The 22,772-nt window shown below is 43.1% G+C and overlaps 2 protein-coding genes and 1 long non-coding RNA gene across 4 annotated transcripts; 2 read left to right on the top strand and 1 right to left on the bottom strand.

Annotated features, from left to right (window-relative positions):
* Positions 1-1,073: 1,073 nt before the first annotated feature.
* On the top strand, positions 1,074-10,328 carry Arl6ip1 (ADP ribosylation factor like GTPase 6 interacting protein 1). The gene is made up of 6 exons (XM_047533799.1): positions 1,074-1,232; positions 3,582-3,715; positions 4,304-4,423; positions 7,341-7,458; positions 7,901-7,985; positions 8,629-10,328. The coding sequence occupies exons 1-6, from the start codon at positions 1,197-1,199 to the stop codon at positions 8,745-8,747; spliced, it is 612 nt and encodes a 203-aa protein (XP_047389755.1). The 5' UTR covers positions 1,074-1,196; the 3' UTR covers positions 8,748-10,328.
* LOC124970449 (uncharacterized) lies at positions 6,086-16,389 on the bottom strand. Its single transcript, XR_007106122.1, has 3 exons — positions 16,318-16,389; positions 6,714-6,785; positions 6,086-6,298 (listed from the first exon to the last, which is right to left on the bottom strand). It is a non-coding gene; the product is annotated as an uncharacterized LOC124970449 (long non-coding RNA).
* A 54-nt stretch (positions 16,390-16,443) lies between these two features.
* On the top strand, positions 16,444-22,681 carry Rps15a (ribosomal protein S15a). 2 transcript variants are annotated; one of them, XM_047533800.1, is made up of 5 exons: positions 16,444-16,526; positions 17,901-18,038; positions 18,557-18,636; positions 21,331-21,416; positions 22,539-22,681. In XM_047533800.1, the coding sequence occupies exons 2-5, from the start codon at positions 17,906-17,908 to the stop codon at positions 22,630-22,632; spliced, it is 393 nt and encodes a 130-aa protein (XP_047389756.1). In that variant the 5' UTR covers positions 16,444-16,526; positions 17,901-17,905; the 3' UTR covers positions 22,633-22,681. The 2 variants fall into 2 exon arrangements, with proteins under 2 accessions (XP_047389756.1, XP_047389757.1); XM_047533801.1 differs by lacking the exon at positions 16,444-16,526 and adding an exon at positions 16,573-16,886.
* The last annotated feature ends 91 nt before the right edge of the window (positions 22,682-22,772 follow it).

Below are 22,772 nucleotides of genomic sequence, written 5' to 3' on the forward strand. Positions count from 1 at the left end.
GCAGTATGTGGTCTGCACCTATGTCTTTCCGACCTTCCTGAATTTTAAAAGAATCTGATAAATGCATTAAAAATAAATCCAATGCATAATATAGGTGTCTATAAACGAATGAAAGATTGGTAGTTAAAAACTATGATTAATTGATCTAAAATAAACATCTGACCAGGCCAGTGTTGACAAAACTTTGCACAGAATAATGAAACGCAGTTGCATTTTGAAATTCTGGATAGAGAGGATAGTTTCTCAACATAGTTCATCTAGTTCCAAAATTGCTTATACCTTTCACTGCCTGTGAGGTTTACATTTTTCCTTAGTATGACCTCTATGCAAGAAGGTTCAGTCAAAGCCAATCCCTTCTTGGAGAAGGAACTTGTTTAACTGAAATGCTTCATAACGGATTTCCCTGAAAATCCCATGCAAATAAAGCCCTTTTATGAACCAGGTACTTTTTTCACAAGTTCAACTATTTTTGCCCCGCCCCCAAGGGAAAGTCTTATTCCTACTGGGTAGGAGGAAGACAAGGCAGAAAAATTCACATAAAGCAGCTTTTTTCCCTTGTACTCAAAACTTAATGAGGTAGGCGTGAGAATATCGAGTCACAAATACCGGCTGAAGTGCTTAAGGGGTTGGCCAAGCCGGTCAGTGCAGGGAGGGCGAGGGACACTCGGTTGGTGGGGATACCAGCCCAGGGGACTTGTCAGGTGTTCATCTCCCTTCCGCCTGACACTGCACAACAGCACATTTCTTCGACTTATCGGTTTTCTGTAGAGGAAACTTAGCTGCACTGGGTTCCAACATAAAGAGGTGCGGGAGCTACCGCAGCTGCCAACACTGGAGAGCTAGAGGCCAGACCACAGCAGAGGCAGTTGAACGGCTTCCGGCAGCTCTGGGCGGGGCACGCCCTCTGTGCGCTGATTGGCCAGCCCATGTCCCCACCCCCTCAACCCTGCGCGGCTTCTTTCTCCTTTGACCCCGATTTCAAGCCATGCGCTGGGCAGCAGTTGGTCTGGCCTCCTTTAAGCCTGAGCTCGATCCGCCCAATGAGGAGCGAGCTTCGCGAAGGCTGTCGGGAAAAGGGGCCGACCTATATAAGCGGCCTACGGGGCGTTCCCTCGCGCTCCAGTGGCGGTGCGGGTGTCGGAGGGAGGTAGGCTTTGAGGGTGCTTCGCGCTCGTTGAGCCTACATCTCAGGGGCGATGGCGGAGGGAGATAATCGCAGCACCAACCTGCTGGTGAGTCGCGGCGGCCGGTCGCGAGGGAACCGAGCTGGGCTTCCATATTTTGGTGGGTTCAGCGGGGCGGGCCCGGCCCTTCGTCCCCGGTTTCCAGCGCAGGCGACGCCGCCGGATTCAGCCGCTGCCTCGGTTTCTCCTGTTGGCGGTCAGTCGTCGTGTCGACCCCCCAGCCTCCTCTGGGGAGGTCCAGGACCCGGCGCGAAGGGCGCGTGATTAGCCACCGCGAATGGGGTTGGAAGAGGAAGTGGAGAAAGGGGGCTGTGGCGGAAAGAAGCCCGGGTGCCGGCGGGGCGGAGGGCCGCGAGGGGCCTGGCGAGCGCCGGCGGGGCCCAGGCCCCCGCTGTGCCCGGGTCCCCCTCTTTGGTCGTAACCGAGTGTGCCTTCGTTCTTCCCCCAAAAAACTCGGGCAAGGGTGGAGGGTGAAAGGGCTGCTGCCGAGAATTCGTTGGAGCTGGCATAACTTAAAGCGGCAGAGAGGCTGCGACCTCGCTGCGGAGAACTGGAAGTGGGGTCCAGCCGAAAGGACAATGGCAGGTGTTGGCGTTTTTCTGGAGGTGGGAAGCCTGGGTGCGGGAGCTCTGAACGACTGTAGACAATTTTGGAATAATAAACAGGGATCCCCAAAAACTGCAGGACGTAGTAACATGGGTGGACAAATTTAATGCATTACGAATTTAATGAATTTGCACTATCTAGGCAAAAACAAGAGACATCCTTGCATTATCTCCATTGCCCTTACCCAAGGAAAGGCAGGCCACACGCCAGAAATGAAGAGGAGCCAGTTTGACTTTGGCACTTTAAGAACCCAGTGCTGACCAATTAAGTGACTTAACGGGGGTCGTTTGTTGTGCATGATTTTCATTTTGCATTTGGTGTATTTTGAAAGACACGAACCTCCCCCCCAATCCCGTCCCCCACCCTTACACACACACACCTTCTTTATGGTTAGTCACCAGCATGGTTCCTTTTAAGAGGATTAATTGAGGCACAAAGAAATCGCCCAAGTTCTATTGAAATGAGATTCCCAACTCAACCCCTCCTTCCAGCAAAGCAGTTTAATTTTGAAGAGAACAAGTCCTTGGTTCTTGATCTCCTAGATTCAAATCTGCTTATGTCTCTGCATCTTGCTTTCCTCATCTATAAAATAGGGATTGTTAGCAACACCTTCCTTTTACAGTTTTTGGGGATATTAATTGGAGTGTAAGCTATTAAATGCTTAGTTGCCAGTATATAGTAATCTGTTTAACTATTATTAAGTGGGGGGTATACAGAAATGCTGAGGTCACCTTGGCGATTGTGGCACTGATAGTGTTTTTTATTAAGATTAACCAACATTATCCTGTTTATGTATTTTTCAGTGGTATATATGTAAGGACGCTTGGGGGGTGATTTTTTTGTTTTGTTTTGTTACTGGGGATCGAATCCAGGGGCACTCTACCACTACATCCCCTTTTTATTTATTATGTTGAGACAGGGTCTAAGTTACCCAGGCTGATCTCCAGCTTTCACTCCTCCTGCCTCAGCACCCTCAAGTGAGTAGCTGGGATCATAGGCGATGCCACTCCCCCAGCTGGCACTTGGATTTCTTGTCATTTTTTTTCTTCCTTTACCAATGTCAGCGTAAGGACTTTTGCCACATTAGCTCATCCTAGAGGTCTCTTTTGGCTCTCAGATTTGCAGAGGAATCTGAAGTCTCACCAAAATGACCTCATAAATGATAAGAAACACAGTACTGAGGAGCTTAGGAGCTTGAAGTGCCACATGTAATTTAGTGAAAGTAGTTTTCCTTAATTGTGCAATGAATGCCAACATCTAAGTGATTCCATTACACAAAGAGCATTTTAGAGACTGAATGCTGTTCAGGGAAAGACTTTCCTAATGGATTTAGAAATAAGGAATTTAAATCAATGAAATGACAAAAAGAACAGATAATTTTAATCACCTGAAATGAACAAACTTAAAGAATCTAGTATTAATACCAGGCACTACCACACGATTCTGTTTATGATTTTGGTGAAATTAGTTACCCATTTGGAGCTCACATTCAAAACAAGTAATTGTCTCTCTGTGGCACACTGTAAGGATCATGTCACATTGTGGTTGTAAAGACTAGGTAGAAAAGCGCTTGGACACCGAAAGTGATCATTAAAGGATAGGTTTTTTTATTCCTCCTATAGGTTTCCATCTTTGGTACCAAGACTACAGTTTTTTAGAAACTAACTCGTTTAAGATAGTAATTTGGTTAAGAAGTCTTTTACATATTTCGTGCCTTAGAAGAAATTAACTGTGTTAACCACAAAAGTGTTCAGAGTTAAAATGATTGCTTTAAATGTGGATTGTGTGTAGGCTGCAGAGACTGCGAATCTGGAAGAGCAGCTACAAGGATGGGGAGAAATGATGCTGATGGCTGATAAAATTCTCCGATGGGAAAGAGCCTGGTTTCCACCTGCCATCATGGGTGTGGTTTCTTTGGTGTTTCTGTAAGTGAGCTATTAGATTACGAAGGGTTGTGCTTTTATTAATAAAGGCTCAAGTAGTACATAGCTTTCACCTATGGAAGCTTTTGTAATATATAATCTGCGAAGAATGCCTTTTATAAGCAGTTCACCTTCATTCCAGGATTTGTAGTACTTACGTAAACCTGGTAACTTAACACAGTTAAATAAATCAGTGACACTTGAACTTTTTGGCCTCAACACCCTTTATACTCAAAAGTATTGTGGGGGCTGGAGTTGTGGCTCAGTGGTAGAGAGCTTGCCTAGCATGCGTGAGGCACAGGGTTTGATTCTCAGCACCACATAAAAATAAATGAATAAAATAAAGGCCTATCAACTTCTAAAAAAAAATTTTAAAAAAAATTGTGAACCCCAAAGAGCTTTTGACTTTTTATATTTACATTAACCATTTTTGCTATGATATGCTATGAAGCCTCTGGAAAACCACCTGTGGGAAAACAGCAAATAGCAAATACCATCTTTGAGAACTTATAGACTAAATGAATAGTTAAACATCTTCAGCTAGAAATAATAATGACTGTTATTCTAACCTTAACTTTTTCTTTTTAACAGGATTATCTATTATTTGGATCCATCTGTTCTCTCTGGTGTTTCCTGTTTTGTGATGTATTTATGCTTGGCTGACTACCTTGTTCCCATTCTAGCACCTAGAATTTTTGGCTCCAATAAATGGTAGGTGGCATGATTTGGCAGTCTCATTTCTGAGGAGTTACTGAACCTGGTGGCAGTGATTAGTATACTGTAATTAAGTGCAGACAATTCTTTAACCATCAGACACTAAGGTGTTAGATTTATTGCTTTCATGGGAAGAATTTCTTAGCCAATTTCAGATATAAATCATGAATTCCTAAGACTTATCTCTCCATGGTTTTGGGGGTTTTTGTTTGTGTTCATGTGTTTTGGGGTGGGTACTAGGGATTGAACCCAGGGCCTTGCACAAGCTAGGCAAGTTCTCTACCATTGAACCACATCTCCAGCCCTTTTTTAAATTTTTGAGGCAAGGTCTCCCTAAGTTGCCCAGGCTGACCTCAAACTTGGGATCCTCCTGCTTCACCCTCCCAAGTAGCTGGGATCCCAGGTGAGCACCACTGCACCCAGCCTTTTCCGTAGTTCTTTTACAGTTGACCATTCGTTCTGATCTGTATTTTTTTCCCCATTCTAGACTTTATTGAAGTGAGGTTTTTTGTTTTTAAACATGTAATGTTTTAACAAAGGATTGTAGAACTTAAACTTTCTGTAAAAGTTGAACATTTATATTTGCATTAATATTTAATTTCACAAACTACATTCGAATGAATATAAAAGCAGTAACTGGGAGATTTTTATCCACATTCCTTGAGCAACTTTTTATTAAATGTCTACTACATCAGGCACTGTTTTAAGTGCTGTGAAATATTTTGATCTTGTGCTTAAGGGTAAGATGTTGGGGCATTGAGGGGCACTGAGGCAGTGCAGTGGTAATTGGCTAAATGCACACCAAGGACTTCAGAATAGATTCAAGCTGTATCTGTAGATAGGTAAGATCATAAGCAAATAGCTAAGGCTGATATTGAAACTATTTTAACTTCCCTTTAGAATGCTGAATTTCTCACCTTTGATCCAAATAATGATCCAAATAATGAGCCAAATTAGATGTTGGAATAGATATTTTTTTACCTAATTGCCTTTCCTCCTTGGTTGTTTATTTTAAGGTGATTAGTAATCTACTTGGGCCTTTAGATTTTTTGTCTGTAGATGATAGCAAATTATAAAATTTGTAAAAATGAGAATTTTAAGTATGTGCTTTATGGGTTTTTAATAGCCATGTATTTGGGAGAGTTTGCTTAAATTCTGGGATAAGTGAGTATGTTGCATGTTTCTTTAAAGATGTTTTCCTTACAGAGTGGATTAGTTTTGGAACTGTCCTTTGAATTATTTTTTTACCTGCATTAATATGCTGTCAGTTTTGGAACAAGTTGGTGACCATGTGGTATAACAGACTTTACCTTGACTTTATTAACTAAATGGCATTCTAATCTGCAAATTCATAGCTCCTAGAGGAAAGCTTTCAAATATAAACACTGATAGTCCCATGGTAATCGTATGGAACCCTCCCACCCCATGCCAGCCCACTACTAAGGATTGAACCCCAGGGGTTCTCTACTACTGAGCTATATCCCTGGTCCTTTTTTATTTTTTATTTTGAGACAGGGTCTTGTTAAGTTGCTGAGGCTGGCCTTGAACCTGCAGCCCTCCTGCCTCAGCCTACCAAGTCTTAGGATCATAGGCTTGTGCCACCTCACCCAGCTGGAACTCAGTTATTGACAGCAAATTTTATTTTTTGATTTTGTGAGAATGATCTTATGGGGGGGAAAAAAAACAGTGTTGCACAGCCATTATCTAACCTTGACCATGGGCAACATACAAGGTCTAATTGTATACAAGAAGTTCTGGGCTCAATTGAAATCCTCCTACTTTTATCTGTCACTGTAGTTTTACCAGGATGAGGAGTAGAGGAGAGAAGGCATTGTATTCCTCAGTGTAGCCGTAATAGTGGCCATTGTGTCCCTGTAGCAAAGACAGTACAGAGGAAATTAATTATTTTTTTTTATCAGAAGAAGATAAATGGGACTGTCTCAGAGGGTCTTTTTGAATAATTACTGGTGCTGTTTGATGCTTGTATTTTCCCTTACTGAGACTGAATAATAAAGAATTTGGATTTGAGCTAGGTATGATAGCACATGCCTGTGATCTCACCTACTTGGGATACTGAGACAGGAGGATCCCTAAGATCACGACCAGTGTGGGCAACTTGTAGACCCTGTCTCAAAAATTAAATGATAAGGGCTGGAGATGCAGCTTAGTGGCAGAGCATCCCTAGGTTCAACTCATCCCCTGCCAAAAAAGGGATTGAACTGTTCATTACTATCTTGGCATCAAATGTATGAAGCCCAGTTGGAGTTATTATGCTTTGAATACTTACCATCTTTCAGAGTGCTCAAATTCAGCTATTTGATGGAACTGCCATGGGCTACAGTGCAGAACATATTAGGATCTGAAAAATATAGGAATAGAAAAATGAAGTTTTTGCTCATGTCTAACATGGTCTATACAAGTCATGAGTCTTTTGTTAATGTCATTAACCAAATGTGGCTATAGAAAGTGTAGATTGCTACTAATCTATTAAAAATATGTACACGAACATAAGCTTCTTTATGTAAAATTTATTCCTATACTATAAAAGTTGTCTTATAGATAGGTGCAATAACTTTTTAAACTTCATAAGATAATGGTTAACCAGTATTTTTTGTTCAGACTTTGTTTTTTGGTGGTACCAGGGACTGAATCCAGAGACACTCTATTATGGAACTACATACGTCCCCAGCCCTTTATGTATTTTTCATTTTGAGACAGGAGCTTGCTAAGTTGCCCAGGTTGGTCTCAAATTTGCAATCCTCCTTCCTCAGCCTCTCAAGATCACAAGGCATTTGCCCCTGTGCCAAGCAATTTCAGCCTTCTTTAGAAGATAGCTCTTTACATGTAAAAAGAGAGTGTATTTCTGTCTGCTGGAGAGATTTGCTTATAACAAAAAGGAAAATTCTTTTTCTAGGACCACTGAACAACAGCAAAGATTCCATGAAATTTGCAGCAATTTAGTGAAGACTCGACGCAGAGCTGTGGGCTGGTGGAAACGCCTCTTTACATTAAAGGAAGAAAAACCTAAAATGGTATTTATTTCATTGCAATCTAATGATAGTGATGATCTTTGGTCTTAATAGTTAACAGTTGATATTTATTAGTCTCCACTTGCATAATTCCTTAGTACATTCATCAATGTTTACTTGTATTAACCCGAATCACAAAAGTTTAAAAGTATATTTTGCATTTAATTTTTTATTCTAATAGGGCAAATTTTTTCTTTCTCTTACCAAAGTAAAAAACATACACCTAGAAAATATGTTTGCTTGCCTCTAACAGCTTAAGGCTAAAATTCTTTTTCTAACCTTTGAAAGAAACTTTTTTACTTGATGAAACTTGCATGTGTATATGATGCACGGCATGATGTTTTGATACATGTACATGTTGTGGAATAGCTGAAATAAACTCTTGAGTTAGACTTCTTGGGTCTACTTCTAGGAGTTGATCAATTCTTGTTGTTTTCATTGTTAGTACTTCATGACCATGATCATTTCTCTTGCTGCGGTTGCCTGGATTGGACAGCAAGTCCACAACCTGTTTCTCACCTACCTGATAGGTAAGTCTTCAAAGAAAATTTGTCAGCACATCCTGGCCAGGGAAGTCTACCTGTAGCTTAGTCAGTAAACAAACACATGGATGCTTATACCAAGCTTAAGGCACTGACCAAAGAACTTTGGGTGTATAGAAAGGTTACTGAACTGGGCTCAGTGGTGCACAGCTATAATCCTAGCTACTTGGGAGGCTGAGGCAGAATAATTCCAAGTTCAAGGCCAGACTGGGTACTTAGCAAAAAATAAAAGGAGTGGGACTGTAGCTCAGTAGTCGAGGACCCCTGTGTCCAGTCTCTAGTAACACAACAGAAAAGTGACTAAGACTCAGGTCCTCATTCTCAGGGATTTTATCATCATAGGAAGTAAAGACAAAGAACGTAATTACTAAGGTAGAAAGTAGTGTATAAAATAAAAATAAAAGCAAAAGAAGAATGCAGTGTATAAGAGGTAAAAATAACTGATTGTTATGTGAGGCTGGGAGAGTGTGATGGCAGAAGGTTCTGGGGATAAAACCCAGTGGAAGCAATGGATTTTCTATCGCTTCTTCCTGTTGAGAGTGTCTGACAGTCTGGGGATCTACCTTCTTTAAAATGTAATAATCTTGAGGAAAATAATTGCTGTCTCCTTAATTTTGTTTGTTTATTTAAGTGACTTTCTTACTGTTGCTTCCTGGACTGAACCAACATGGAATCATTTCGAAGTACATTGGAATGGCCAAAAGGGAGATAAACAAACTTCTCAAACAAAAAGAAAAGAAAAATGAATAATGCATCTGCTTTATTCCTGTGTTAATGGAGTGTGCATCACCCCTGGGAACAGTTCCTACTATGCTGTTTGGATACTAAAATGTTACAGAAGTAGTAGCTCTTGCTCTGCCTCACTCTGCCCTTAGTTCATAGAAATTCCCACTTGCCAGGTAAGGCTTTGTGCACAGTGTCTTTGAGTCAGGTGTAGCTGGGTACATTTTCATCAGTTGGCCTTAAATGGACAACTCATTAATGAGTATGGCTTGTCTTGATTATTCTCACCCAGGGATAATTGAATTTTTACTTTTGACGACTTCCTTTAAAATAACAGTGGTGAATTTTACTTTTTAGTGAAATTAACAGTGTTGACATTTGTTTTAGCTAGATGCAAGGTAGTGATCTGTGGCTGTGAGAAGCTGGATCTACTGTCTGCTTCACAGTTTGCTTAAAAAAACTGTCTGGCTTCATGAGTATAGAGACCAAGTTTACTACTTCTGAGGAAGAGACCAATTAATTAAGATTTGTTCTTTGTGCTGTTTTGTTGTTTGTTTGTTTTTCACCATGGGAGAAGAATCCCCATGGAATAAAATATAGCTAATTCCATGCCCTAGTTTGTATAGGTTTCTTCCTTGTGCAAAACTTAAGCCATTTCTAGGAAACATTGATTCTTTGTTCCACAGGGAATCTGACAGGCTTAGAGCTGCTGTTCCCTGCACCACTTAAGTTAGTAAACCCTTAAGTCTTTTTAACAGCAGACTTTCAAAAAATTGTACTTAGGATTTTTAGCATACTTAGCATTTTATGTTTTCAGCTGACTTAAAGTCCATAGTAGATTGAGACTTGTGTTCGATACCTTTACTCCATGACTAGCTAAACAAAGACAAAAGTCTTCCTGTGTATAGTCAAAAATTCATTACAGTAGAAAAGAAAATAATTTTTAAGACCAGAGAAAACCTTCAAACGTAAACCTCAAATTCCTGTTCTTTGGTTGTGGCCATTACTTGGTCCCCTTTGGTTTGGCATTGAAGATAGTGACTACACTGATGACTTTTTTCCGTCAATATTTCTTTGAAAAATTCCAGGGCTGTTGGTGAGAGCAGACATGTAGTGTGATAGCTGGCCTCTGTTCTACATAGATTCGTGACTCTTTGGAAAGCTTGTCAGTCTTTCCTTCTCAGTAGCTAGAAATTTAGAGTAGTTGAAATCTGTAGGAATAAACCTTTGAGGGCCAAAAATGTGACATGTTGGGAACAATTCTTAAACTGATTAATTAGCCGTAATGTAGTTTTGTGAATTTATTGCACTGACACTGTAAAACCTGTACCTTGTGGTATCTCTGTTCCTAATTGTTTTTTCCCTTCAATTGCTGTAAACACCTGCACCCAGTAGTATATGTTCGATTCTTTTTTTAATGTTTCATATGACAACTACCTTAATTTTACATGTGTTTCCTCATTGTAAATAAGCCTGTTTTCCTATCTGGATTTTTTTTTGTGTGAATACATGTTCTACCAATTAACTACTTTAGCAATTTTAATCCTGTATTATTTCTTCTACTTTGTTTTGTGTAAAAGGGGAAAAATAAAAAAAATTTAAAAACTGGAACTTTTTTTTTTTTTTTTTTTGGTGCTATGGATTGAACCCAAGGGTACTTAACCACTGAGCGACATCTCCAGCCCTATTTTGTATTTTAGAGAAAGGGTCTCACTGAATTGCTTAGGGCCTTGTCCAGTTGCAGAGGCTCACTTTGAACTTCTGATCCTCGTGCCTCAGCCTCCCAAGCCACTGGGATTACAGGTGTGTACCACCGCACCTAGCTCTTTGTTTTTAACTGAGTCACTTTAGTGTTCAGGTGGATGGATTTCTGAATCCACTCTATGTATCATTACATGGCTCTAAGATACTCTCTAAGAATGAGATGAAATAAAAGGCTTACATCTGTTCATTCAGCAACCATTCAGGCACTATGCTATGCTAGGTGGAAGAGGAAATACAATGAGTAAGAGGGGCAAAGGTGTGAGGGGCAGCCAGAAGAATGGGCAGGGAATCCGGCCTGGGACCTGGCTCAAGGTCTGAAACCCAAGAGGTGCTCAGTAAATAAGGGTTGGGTGACTTTTTTCTGTACTTCATTTTTTGGTACTGGGGAATGAACCCAGGAGTGCTTTGTAACTGAGCCATATACCCAGTCCTTTAATATTTTTATTTTAGACAGTGTGTCACCAAGTTGCCAAGGCTGGCCTTGAACTTGAAATCCTCCTGCCTCAGCCTCCTGAGTAGCTGGGATCGCAGCTACTGACTTCTTGTCTTCCCTTGAATCACTTTAGAATCAGAGCTCAAATCAAATATTTTATCTTTGGATCTTACTGGCTATACTTAGTGGGTTCTGAGAACCAGTCTGGTAGCAAGTTGAGTTCTGAGCTCCTCCACCCCTGAGTGTGTGTATGGTCCTTTTTTGTAGCCTCCTAAGGGCTTGGTGATATGCAGTAAGGGATACCCCAACCCAAGGTCACCCCAGGGGTTGCCATGGCTGCCTGATGCTTTGAAACGCAGGCCTCCAGCCATGTTCCTGTGGTCCTATCCTTCAGTTTACCTGGAGGAGACTCGGAATGAGTGATGCCAAGAAGAGTCAAAGGGTTTGGGAGGGTTTTGTTCTCATTTTATTCTCAGCTCGTAGTCCCCCTGAACTTCCCTCCACCCTGTGGGGCTGGCTTGGCAGTTTTTAAAAAATGATTTAATACCAGCAGTTCATCTTCCATATGTTAACATTTATTTTCACTCTGATCATATCAATCCTGTTCGAAGACCTCAGCAGGTCCCAGTTTGCTTACAACAAAAACCATGAACCTGCTGGGCATGGTGGCGCACGCCTGTAATCCAGCCAGTGGGGAAGTTGAGGCAGGAGGATCATAATTTCCAGGCTGCAAATAGCAAGACTGTAAAAAAACAATCAACAAACTTGTAGGGACGTTTACATAGCATTCTTTTATTTTTTTGGTACTGGGGCTCAAACCCAGAAGCACTCTGCCACTGAGTCACAAGCCTTTGTTTTTTTTATTTTGACACAGGGTCTCACTAAGTCACTGAGGCTGGCCTTGACCTTGCGCTCCTCCTTCAGCCTCCAGAGTCACTGGGGTTACAGGCCTGCGCCATGGGACCTAGTGTGGGACCTAGTGTATGGTGTTCTGCATTCTATTTCTACACCACCCTATTTCCCCATCCCAACCCAGCCATCCGGAAACGTTAGTCTGTTTATCGATGGTACTAGGAATTGAACCCAGGGCACTCTACCACTGAGCTACATTCTCAGCCCTTTTTATCATTTTGAGACAGTCTCACTAAATGACTGAGGCTGGCCTCAAATTTGTGATCCTCTGTCTCAGTTTTCCAAGCCACAGGGATTTAAGGAGCGTACCACTGTGCCTGGCCCCTTTAAGTTCTTGATCAATGTTAGATTAGGGCTGTTTTGGGCAACACAGCAAGACCCTGTAAAAGGGTGAAGGGGAGGCGGGTGCTGTGATAAACTGAGAGTATCTATTGCCACACACAGCCTTTTTTTTTTTTTTCTGGTACTGGGGATTGAATCCAGGGGCGCTTTACCACTGAGCCACATCCCCAGACCTTTTTATTTTTTATTTTTGACACAGGTCTTGCTAAGTTGCTTAGGGCCACACTAAATTGGTTAGGCTGGCCTTGAACTTGTGATCCTCCTGCCTCAGCCTCCAGAGTTGCGGGGATTACAGGCATATGTCACATGCCCAGCTCCACATTCCTTTCTTAATGTTTTGATATCAATTAGACCTAGAGCCAAATCTACCAAGTAATTTCACTAGTATCTGAGACAAATAACCTCTTTTTTGCTTTGACTTTTTAAACAAAAGCGAATTTTATGCTTGAGTCCATTTAAACTGGGTGCAGTGGCACACACCTGTAATCCCAGTGGCTCAGGAGGCTGAGGCAGGATCACAAGTTCAAAGCCAGCCTCAGCAAGGGTGAGGTGCTAAGCAACTCAGTGAGACCCTGTCTCTAAATAAAATACAGGGCTAGGTTGTAGCTTAGTGGTAGGGTGCTTGCCTAGCATGTGTGAGGTACTGGGTTTGAGCCCCAGCACCACATAAAAATAAAGATGTTGTGTCCATCTACAACTAAAAAAATAATTTAAAAAATAAGATACAGAACAGGGCTGGGGTTGTGGCTCAGTGGCTGAGTGCGCCTGAGTTCAATCCCCAGTACCTCCCCTCAAAAAAAAAAAGGTCTGGGGATGTGGTTCATGCTTGCCTAGCATGCATGAGGTCCTGGGTTTGATCCCCAGCATCACAAAACAACAACAAACCCTCAATGAGAAGCACTGAAGAGAAGCACGTGGTAGCAGTCACAGATTGGTAATTCCCTCCTGACGCAGAGGGAGCAGATGAAGCAGCACGGCTCTGGGAAAGCTCTGCCCGCTTCCCATGTCGCCTCGTACTGTCAGAGCACCTCTCACTGCCAGCAAGAACACTGGTGTGTGGCGCTGGGTGTGGTGGTGCACTCCTGCGATCCAGTCACTCAGGAGGCTGAGGCAAGAGGATCACAAGTACAAGGCCAGCTTCAGCAATTTAGCAAGGCCCTCTCAAAAGCAGAAAGGTCTGGGGATGTGGCTCAATGGTAAAGCACCCCTGAATTCAATCCCCAGTACCAAAAAAAATAAGGAGGAGGAGGAGGAAGGAAAACAAAGAAGACGACGACGAACAGGGTGAGGGGGGCAGTAGATACTTTAGGATTATGACACCCCCTCCCCCTTTTAATGAGACAGGGTCTTGCTGTGTTGCCCTAAACAGCCTCATTCTTAACACTGATCAAGAGCTAGAAGGGGCCAGGCACAGTGGTACACTCCTGAAATCCCCGTGGCTTGGGAAGCTGAGGCAGGAGGATCTCTCCTAAAGCAATCTGTATCTCTTAAGCCTGGAACTGAGAGCTCTGTCCCCCAAGCACCTGGTACAACACCTGGCACATGGTAAGCACCTGTGAGATGTTTGTTGAGTGAATAAATGAAAGCAGTACATAGAGAGTAGACGTGCTAGTTTTCTACTTGTGTTAAGGCTCTTGAAGGAAAGTGATTTTGTTCCCTTAACCTCTCACTTCTTGCTAAGGCCCTCAGATATGGTGAAGTGCAGTTTTAGTAAACCAAACGCGTCATCAATGTACATGAGCTAGTGTGTAAAGAGCATTTTTACTTAAAAAACAAATGATCTGCCCCGGGCAAATGGCGCACGCCTGTAATCCCAGTAGCTCGGGAGGCTGAGGCAGGAGGATGGAGAATTCAAAGCCAGCCTCGGCAACTTAGTGAGGCCCTAAAGCAACTCAGTGAAACCCTGTCTCTAAATAAGATACAAAATAGGGCTGGAGATGTGGCTCAGTGGTTGAGTGCCCCTGGGTTCAATCCCTGGTATCAAAATAATTTAAATAAATAACTAAATAATAAAATTTTAAAAGGCAAATGGTACTTTTGTAGCATAAGCAGGGAATGCTACATCCCTGAGCCAAACTGCAAGCTTTGCTTTCGTCAAGGTTTGCCTACAATCGGAGACATGGTGAGGGCGAATGTGGTGGACCGAGTGTAGAATAGCTGCATGGAGCAGTCACTCACTGCTATGGATTCTGAGGTTTGTCCTCACGGAAACCTCAAGTGGTCGCTGGTATCCTTCCCATTTTACATTCGGGGAAATGTATTTGCTCATTCATTTATTCGTCTAATATGTACGGAGGGCTTCCTATGTGCCAGAAACTTATCTAGAAATTGAGAATGCAGTGGTGAGATCTTGCTTGCTTGGAACTCCATGGTCCAGCGCTGAGAGACCGACATAATTCCAGTGTTTCTGGTGAAAAACGCCGTGGAGAAACATCAGGCAGGGCTGGGGGCCGCGGACAGGCAGGGGGCTGGACAGAGAGCAGAGGAAAGCTGGGGACCAAGCGTCCTGGCTGACTTGGGGAGAAATACTCAGAGGGAAAAGCCAACTCAAAGGCTCTGATGGAGCATGCTTGGAGTGGAAAAAAAGCGAGCCGGGGAGATGGGTGCGAGGGGGATGAGTTTGGGTGCATGAGGAGAGGTTTGCACCTAGCAGGACCTCACAAACTGTTGTAAAGGAATCTAGATTTTACTAAAAGTGATGGGAGGCCTTGGAGTGTGCGTGCGCTGACTTCAGTTTTAAAAGGGTGATTCTGACCCTATGTGGGAAAGACACAGTGGGCAAAGGCGAGGTTGCGGAGGAAGCCAGGAGGTAAGGAGGCTGTTGCAAATATTTCAGAGGTTAGTTAACTTGGGTCGTGGGTTCTAAGAGAGGATGGAGCCAGAATTCACTTCCTCTTTGGTGATCAGACCCTGGGTCCCAGGCTGTAGCCACAACTCTATGCTCTTTCCAGAGCCAAACTACTGTGAGCCTCTCCTACGCATGTGGCAGACATTGTTCAAGTCCCTTGCTGCCACTAGTCATCTGACCCTTGATGAGGCAGATTTTAGGGGGTGGATCCAGAAAAACAGGGCAGGTTTTAGTAGTAGTCGTAGTACCCCCAGTCTACATCTGGGGAAGGTTCAGAGAGGGTAAATGACGAACCCAAAACAGTTCTGGTCTGGGTGCAGAAAAGCAGACAAAAGTTTTTGATTCAGAATCCCAGGTGTTTATTTCAAAACATTTGTGGCTTTCTTCCAAATTGTGTGTTCTGGAACTGGGAAAAAGCAGCTGGACTCCCAATAAATAAGTTCAAGGATATAGAGTCAAAAAGGAACTACTGACCAACAAAACATTTTTAATTGTTTTGAATAAGTAATATATACACACATGAGTCTCAAAATAAAAATTTTTAAAAAAAGGGCTGGGGTTGTAGCTCAGTGGTAAGAGTTCTAGCATGTGTGAGGCACTGGGTTCGATTCTCAGCACCACATATAAGTAAAAAAACAAAGATCCATGAACAACTAAAAGAAATTTTTAAAAAAGTCCAAAAATGTATGTGGAGAAAAGGAAGTTCCTAATGCCGTCCCCAGATGCAATGACTTCTCTGGATCCTTCCAGGACGCAAGCATCAAACTTTATTCTAAATGGTGAGCGGTGGCACACGCCTGTCAGCCCAGAGACTCCGGAGCCTGAGGATCGCAAGTTCGAGGACAGCTTCAGCAATTTAGCTGAAGCTCCGTTTTCTTATACCAGGGATTGAACCCAAGGGCGCATAGGTACTGAGCCACATCCCCAGCTCTTTTTGTTTTTTATGCTGAGCCAGGGTCTTACTAAGTTGCTTAGGGTCTCGCTAAATTGCTGAGGCTGGCCTTGAACTTGTGATCCTCCTGCCTCAGTCTCCCGAGCCGCCGGGATTACAGGTGTGCGACACCGCACCCGGCAGCGAGACCCTATTTCAAAATAAAAAATAAAAAGGGCTGGGGACGTAGCTCAGTGGTGAAGAGCTCCTGGGTTCAACACGTAGTCCCAAATTTAAAACAAACAAAAAAGTGGTAAACTGTTGTTATAATTAAAATTAGCAAGTATCCAGGACTTTTTTTTTGGTAGTATTCTTATTTTTACATATTAAGTGCTAAAAAATTAGTCGACTCTCCAATTTTCCTTACCTGTGCCTCTCCTCCAGGACTCACCTGGGGAGGTCGATTCCCTCGACTCTCAACTGCGAATCCCTGAAAAGGCTCCGCCCCTACATCCACCTTTTAATAAGCCCTTTTCTTCCCTGGCGCTACTCTGAAAGTCTCGCGATAGCTCACCCGCTTCCCATAACTCTGTGAGCTTGCCCCTCCCGTCCTCTTTCCGCCATCTTTTCGTGCCGGTGAGTAACTCTCTCTGAAGGCTCCAACTCCATCCGTTGGCTATCGGCGCCATCCCGAGTCTGAGGCTAGGTTTCGGTGTCCTGCGAGGGCGCTGGGACCCTCCTGGGTCGTGGATCCTGGCCTTGTGGGGACTTAGGCAGAAGCAGAGGAGAGCCTTGCCCGGGCGCTCCACCCTCTGCACCGGGGGATCCCGGGCACGAGGGGTGCAGGCCGCAGCGTTGGCGGGAGCCGGAGCCGGACCTGCGGGAGAAGCAGTAGCCTCGGGACCCGGCTCGGGCTGCGGCACCTGGAACTCCTCTAAGCGACTGAGGCAGCGTCTTGGCTTTGGCCGGCGGGAAGCATCGGGGACGGTGGCCGGGGTGGGTCGTGCGGCTTCTGCGGCCGCTCAGCCGGGATCTCGTGCTGCCCGGGTTGGCGCTTTGCTGGTCACTAACCTGTGCTTCGGGCTTCCGCCTCACGCTTGGCTTTTGTTGAACCTTAGAAAGTAGTTTGGATATTCACACTCGGCGCCTAAAACTTGCTTTGACTTCCGTCTATAGGAGCTTTTGAAACTTACTAGTTTCCAACTCTGGTAGTTTTTTAAAAAAGATCGTGAAATTCTTAAACTACTTACGAATCAAGTTTTCATATGCTGTGATAGGGGGACGAGGCTGTCCGTTTTTCCATTTCCTCCTTTGGCATCTCAGGCATGGTTTAGCAGTGCAGGAACTCTAACGTTAACAAATTCAATACAAAGAAAATTACATGGAAAAAGACGTCGTTAGTGTGCCTTGCAGTTTGTGTCCATTGAAAGACAGCCAGTCTCGTGGTGGCTTGTAATGTAAATGTTTGTTTGCTTACCGGGATACGCTTGGCGTTGGATACTTTGAGATGGTACATGGAAGGACCTTTAGTATATTTAATAAACGAGCGTTAAGTAGCATCTTTCAGATATTAGAAGGTTGAATTTAAAGGATAGTTTATAGGATGACTGATGCAAACTCAAAAAAAAAATTGGGGAAACATTGCTGATGATCCTTAGATTCTCAAGAGTTGGGTATGCCTGATATTTTCCTTTGGGTAGCTGGCACTTCCCACCAATTCTGAGAGTTTATTATGTCTAATTTTGTCTTTTATCATATTGTCTTCAACCATGTGTGCTGCATGAATTGTGTAAGGGTGGTTAATGAATGCGTGCAAAGTGTGCAGGCTTCCTGACTTCCTGTTCGCAACAGCTGTACTAAATCATAGGAGTTTTCCTGGGTGCTGGGAATATTGCTTAGACTAAAACAAGCTTTCTCACAGTGGGACTAGAAGGAAAAGGATGCTACTGCAGTGATTGGGTGTACACTGTTGGCAATGCCAGTAAAATCCCCTTTGTCTTCCCTGAACAGCCATAATGGTGCGCATGAATGTCCTGGCTGATGCTCTCAAGAGCATCAACAATGCCGAAAAGAGAGGCAAACGCCAGGTCCTTATTAGGCCGTGCTCCAAAGTCATCGTACGGTTTCTAACTGTGATGATGAAGCATGGTGAGTGTGTTGCCCTGTCCTGTGTTTTGATGTCAGACTGTTTAAGGAACCAGTCCTGTAGATACTAGTTATGGGGGAGCAAAGTGTGTCAGTCATACCTGGGCAGAAATACAGTTGAACTGTGGGTCTTGGAGGAGAAGGTAGTTTGTACAAATGAATCTGCTAAAGAATCATGGAAGTGTGTGTCTGGGAGCTAAGTGACAGATTCCTGAGCTTTTCCAGAAGTTCCTTGGGATGGAAAGAAGGGTTGTTGCTTTGTGTCTTTGACACAAGTAGCCTTTGCAAGTGGGAAACTAAAGGGGCAGAGGAATTGTAATCTCTTAGAATTGCAGGTTGGTTTGTTTTGGGTGCTCCTTAAAATTTTATATAGTGAAAATTTAGTTCTGATAAAGAATTTTAATTCTGATGCAGATCACCTCCTTCCACGTGAGGGAGAATAATCTAGTGGGCAAAAGCAGGGATAAAGGTTCAGGTCTCAAATTGAAGTCTTATTTGATACAGTTTGTTATGTTCTATAGGTTACATTGGCGAATTTGAAATCATTGATGATCACAGAGCTGGGAAAATTGTTGTCAACCTCACAGGCAGGTTAAACAAGGTAAGGACTGATTTACACATTGCCAGAGCCTTAAGAATTCTCTTAACATTGTAAGGGTTTTTATAAATACCAAAGAGTGGTGCCATAGTCATCCGTTTCTTTTGTATCACATCCAGCTTTGCTCTCCAGTGTTGTTTGCTGAAGGCCTTTTGTTAGTTTCATTTGGGCTGTGAGCTGCCTGAAGGGAGATGAGGGTTGGTTACTGAACACTGGTGGTACTGGTATTTGATTTTTCTATCTACTGTCCACCTCAGTGCTTAACTTGGCCTTTCTCTTTAGGTGATGGATTTTTTTGAATGCATCTTGTAACTTCATAAATGGAGATCAGTGAGTTGATTTAAAGGGCAACGTTAGTAGGACGGTCATAGGCTTCACTTGTGTCTTTGAGGTCTCGTCTGTATTTCAACTTGATTTATCAATATAGCCAGATAAAACTATTTTTAAAAGTGCATTATAGTCATACATAATAGTGGTGTTCACTTTGACATTCATAAATGCACATAATTTATTCCCATTTCAGTCCCCAGCACTTTTGCTCTTTTCTCCCCTGGTCCCTTTCCTTCACTGGTTCTTTTTCAGGTAGACCTGTTTGATTGCGATCCATATGACTGGTTGACTTGGAGGTTGGAGGCGGTGTCAGTAAGAACACTTTTCAGGCTCATTCATAGCTTTCGGACTTGCAAGGAGTTTGAGGTCCTGTAGTTTAACACAGATGGGTCAGGGGAACAGACCAAGAAAAGAACATGGGTTGTCTAAAGCCACATTACTGGCAGTGGCTGGATTGGTAGGGTTATTTCCAAGTCCATCTGGTTTTACAGAGTTGCTTCCTTGTGTGGTGAGTGTGTATCTTGTTAAGTAAAAACTACTGAATCTGAAGTTTTTATGAAAGATTTGAAGAACTTTGCAAGACTGCTTTGTGGTGATGCTGCTGGGATGAACCCAGGGCCGCGCACATACTGTATCGCTAAGCTGCTTCCCCAGTCTCGCCTGCCTCCCTATTTATTTTTTCGAGACAGGGTCTTGCAAAGTTGCAGAGGCCTTGAATTCGGCAGTCCTACCTCAGCCTCCTGAGTGGTTGGATTGCAGGTGTGCCACCATTCCCTGCTATGAGGCTGATTTTTGAGTGTCATTTTGTTACAGTACTAGCCATTAGAGCCCAACTGCAAAGCAGGGTTTAGAGTCACCATTGTTTCTCATTCTGACCCTCACAGTGTGTATTTGAAGTGGAAGGGAATGTCTTGAGTTTTTGTTCACCCCGTTTTTAGGAGCTAGGAAATGAGAAAGTTGGTCCCAGTACATTGTGTGGTTTAGCACAACTGTCCTGTAGAAGAGTAAGTAAAATGACTTCAGACAAGATAAACTTCAATTCATTTTCAGTTTCTGTGAACTTGAGTTTATCCCTAGATATTTTAAAGAGAACGCCATTGTGTCAAGCAAGAGGTGGACCTGCCCTACCATGGGAATGTGTAACAGGAGTAAAGTAATGCTGAAAGATGACAAATTCATTAAAATCCTGGCCTTGATCACATCCTCTTCCTCTGGGTTAGGAGTATGCTGGTTTAATTCTCTCGATGATGGGGTTTTCATTGCTGGAATTGAGTACATCATGTAGCGAGTTTGGAAGGAAGATATTGCTGGCCTGTAGAAAGAACCGATTTTTCCCTTATTCCCATCCCATTATTCCTTCTGTTGGTGTGGGGTTGTCCTTGACTGTTCAGTGATGGCACAGTAAATAAAATAGTCCTAGAAACAGCCTCGTGGTGGTACTGTTGTCGGTCTTCCCGACAGGCCTGTTTTTCATGTTCAGTGGATTCAAATCTGTGCTTTAGGGAAGTGTATCAGAACTGCTCCAGAGGACATCCGTGAATTCTGACTTCATGGTAACTCCTTTAGTTTACTGTGTTAAAGCCTCTTGAGAGTGTAAATGGGTACCACAACTGTCTACATGCTGTATTAGCCCTCTGGGATTTTATTTAGAAGGTACTAATCCTCAGCGTTTTTACAGTCATTTTTTGTATGTAAATAGGAGCCTAAGTGTACTAGTGATTCGGAGAGTGGATTTTGTGAACAAGGGTCTTAAGTTAGTAGATGTTTGAACATTTGTTTTAGAATTTGCATAGGTAAGTGATTAAAGTGTCAGATGCTCTGAGGATGGTTGTTGCAGTGTCCAGTAGCAAAGAAGTGGGATTAATTGAAAGAACTGCTTCCTTCTGTCTTCTGACAGATTCAGCTGGGAACATTTGCCAGAGTTCATAGGACACTCTCACTCAGAAAAGTGTAATAGTTCTTAGTTCAGTGCCTGTTCCTTAGATGTTTAAATATTTTGCATTTATAGTTAATAGTTTACTATTTGACCCTACAGATTCATTTATATGAAGTGTGAAAAATGTTTGACCATAGTCTTGACTTGGTCTCAGCTCTCCAGCCCACCAGGATCGATGCTGTTATATATTGTCTTGTTATATATTCTCCATCTTTTTCCTTCTCATTTTCATGACTGGTTTTTCTTGTGGGCAGGCATAGTCTTATTTTGGTATACTTATTAATGGTGTTTGAATCAAATTGCACAGTATAGGTCCCTTTAATGTTGGGTTGTTTGTATGACTTCAGCAGTTAGGTGTTTTATGTTGCTTAGCTTTTCTGTTTACTAGTAAAAGGTAGACAATTTAATTTAAACATGTTTTTGTTTTCCAGTGTGGAGTGATCAGCCCCAGATTTGATGTGCAGCTCAAAGACCTAGAAAAATGGCAGAATAATCTGCTCCCGTCCCGTCAGTTTGGGTAAGTGGGCGTTCCTCAGGTCAGAACATTTGGTGCTGTAAATTGCTGTGTCCAGTTTGGTTCTTTTGGTTTTTCTCTGCTTCCAGCCAGCCTGACTTAAAAATTGGCTTGGGTGTTTGCCACGTTGCATGTGTTAGGCTTTAGGTTCTGAGACAGCCTAGACTGACAGTAGCAGACCTAATGTCCACTTGATGTCTGCTCGCAGCGTGTAGTGCAGTCCACCTTTATGTTCCCTGTGATCGTTGGAATGACTTTGGAACCCCAGGCTTTGAAAGAAAGCCTAGGTTGAAAAGCTTCCTCTTAATCCTCGCTTTCCTCCTGAAGCTGTGAGACATTAGGCAGGGGATAGATAGCCTTGAGTTCTTACCTGGAAAAATGGAAGTGCACGTTGCCACCCCTGAGCCAAAAGTATGAAAAGCTCAAAAAAGTTTTGGTTTTTTGGATTAGAGATGCTTAAGCTAGCTGACCTAATTCTGGTAAAACTCTTTAGGATCTGAAACAGTAAATGCTGTTGTGGTTGAGAACTGAGTGCTCCAGCTGTGTTTGTGATAATGACTGACATGGTGGTCACTGTGTTAGAGGTGCAGCATCCTTAGGAGAGTTCGTTCTGTTTCCAGTAACGATGCTGACTTGTTGCTCTAACCCTCATAGTAAGCCATGGGATAAGCAGGCATTGTACACAATTAACTGTACAATAGCTTACCTGTCACCAAACGTACAGTAAGTGGCAGAAACAAAATTTAGGCACAAGTAACCTGACTTCAGGGCTTTAAACCCCATGTCTCTCCTTACCAAAATACAAAAAGTGACCTTGTAAGTTAAGAGTTTCCTGCCTCTGTTCTCAGTTAAGCTTATTATTTCCCAGTGTTTGCTGAGGTCAGGGCTCTGTGAGTGTGTGGGGGTGGGGTTTCTGGGTTTGGAACTCTGGTTCCAGGAGCCCTTTGCGTGCTGCTGGCCCCGGATAGTCGCCAGCTTGTGTTGGCAGATGGGTGCTGTGTGGCTCACGGGGAGGTGTGCTTACCTGCTGAGGGGTGTGGTGTTTTCTTCTGTAGCAGGAAGCAGCCGTGTGTTAACCATTGAACTCACAGCATGTTTTTTTTTTTTTTTTTTCCCCCACTGTAGTTTCATTGTATTGACAACCTCAGCGGGCATCATGGACCACGAAGAAGCAAGACGAAAACACACAGGAGGAAAAATCCTGGGATTCTTTTTCTAGGGATGTAAAACACACATATAATAAAATGCCTCAATGGACTCTGCTTCTACTCGGTCGTTTTGAGCCTTTGTAGGAGTGTAGCAAGAGCGTCTGTGGCAGCGTACATCTGTCAGGCTGATTGGTGAACGCTGTTTCCCTGA

This window comes from Sciurus carolinensis, chromosome 18 (assembly GCF_902686445.1).
Source record: "Sciurus carolinensis chromosome 18, mSciCar1.2, whole genome shotgun sequence".
NCBI classification, from domain to species: domain Eukaryota; kingdom Metazoa; phylum Chordata; class Mammalia; order Rodentia; family Sciuridae; genus Sciurus; species Sciurus carolinensis.

Excerpts from the sequence above, each read along its gene's own strand:
- Arl6ip1 (XM_047533799.1), top strand. The coding sequence starts at position 1,197 with ATGGCGGAGGGAGATAATCGCAGCACCAACCTGCTG. Across the intron at positions 1,233-3,581 it reads ATCGCAGCACCAACCTGCTG|GCTGCAGAGACTGCGAATCT; the intron begins GTGAGTCGCGGC and ends GATTGTGTGTAG. Across the intron at positions 4,424-7,340 it reads ATTTTTGGCTCCAATAAATG|GACCACTGAACAACAGCAAA; the intron begins GTAGGTGGCATG and ends TTCTTTTTCTAG.
- Rps15a (XM_047533800.1), top strand. The coding sequence starts at position 17,906 with ATGGTGCGCATGAATGTCCTGGCTGATGCTCTCAAGAGCATCAACAAT. Across the intron at positions 18,637-21,330 it reads TCACAGGCAGGTTAAACAAG|TGTGGAGTGATCAGCCCCAG; the intron begins GTAAGGACTGAT and ends TTTGTTTTCCAG. Across the intron at positions 21,417-22,538 it reads CTCCCGTCCCGTCAGTTTGG|TTTCATTGTATTGACAACCT; the intron begins GTAAGTGGGCGT and ends CCCCCACTGTAG.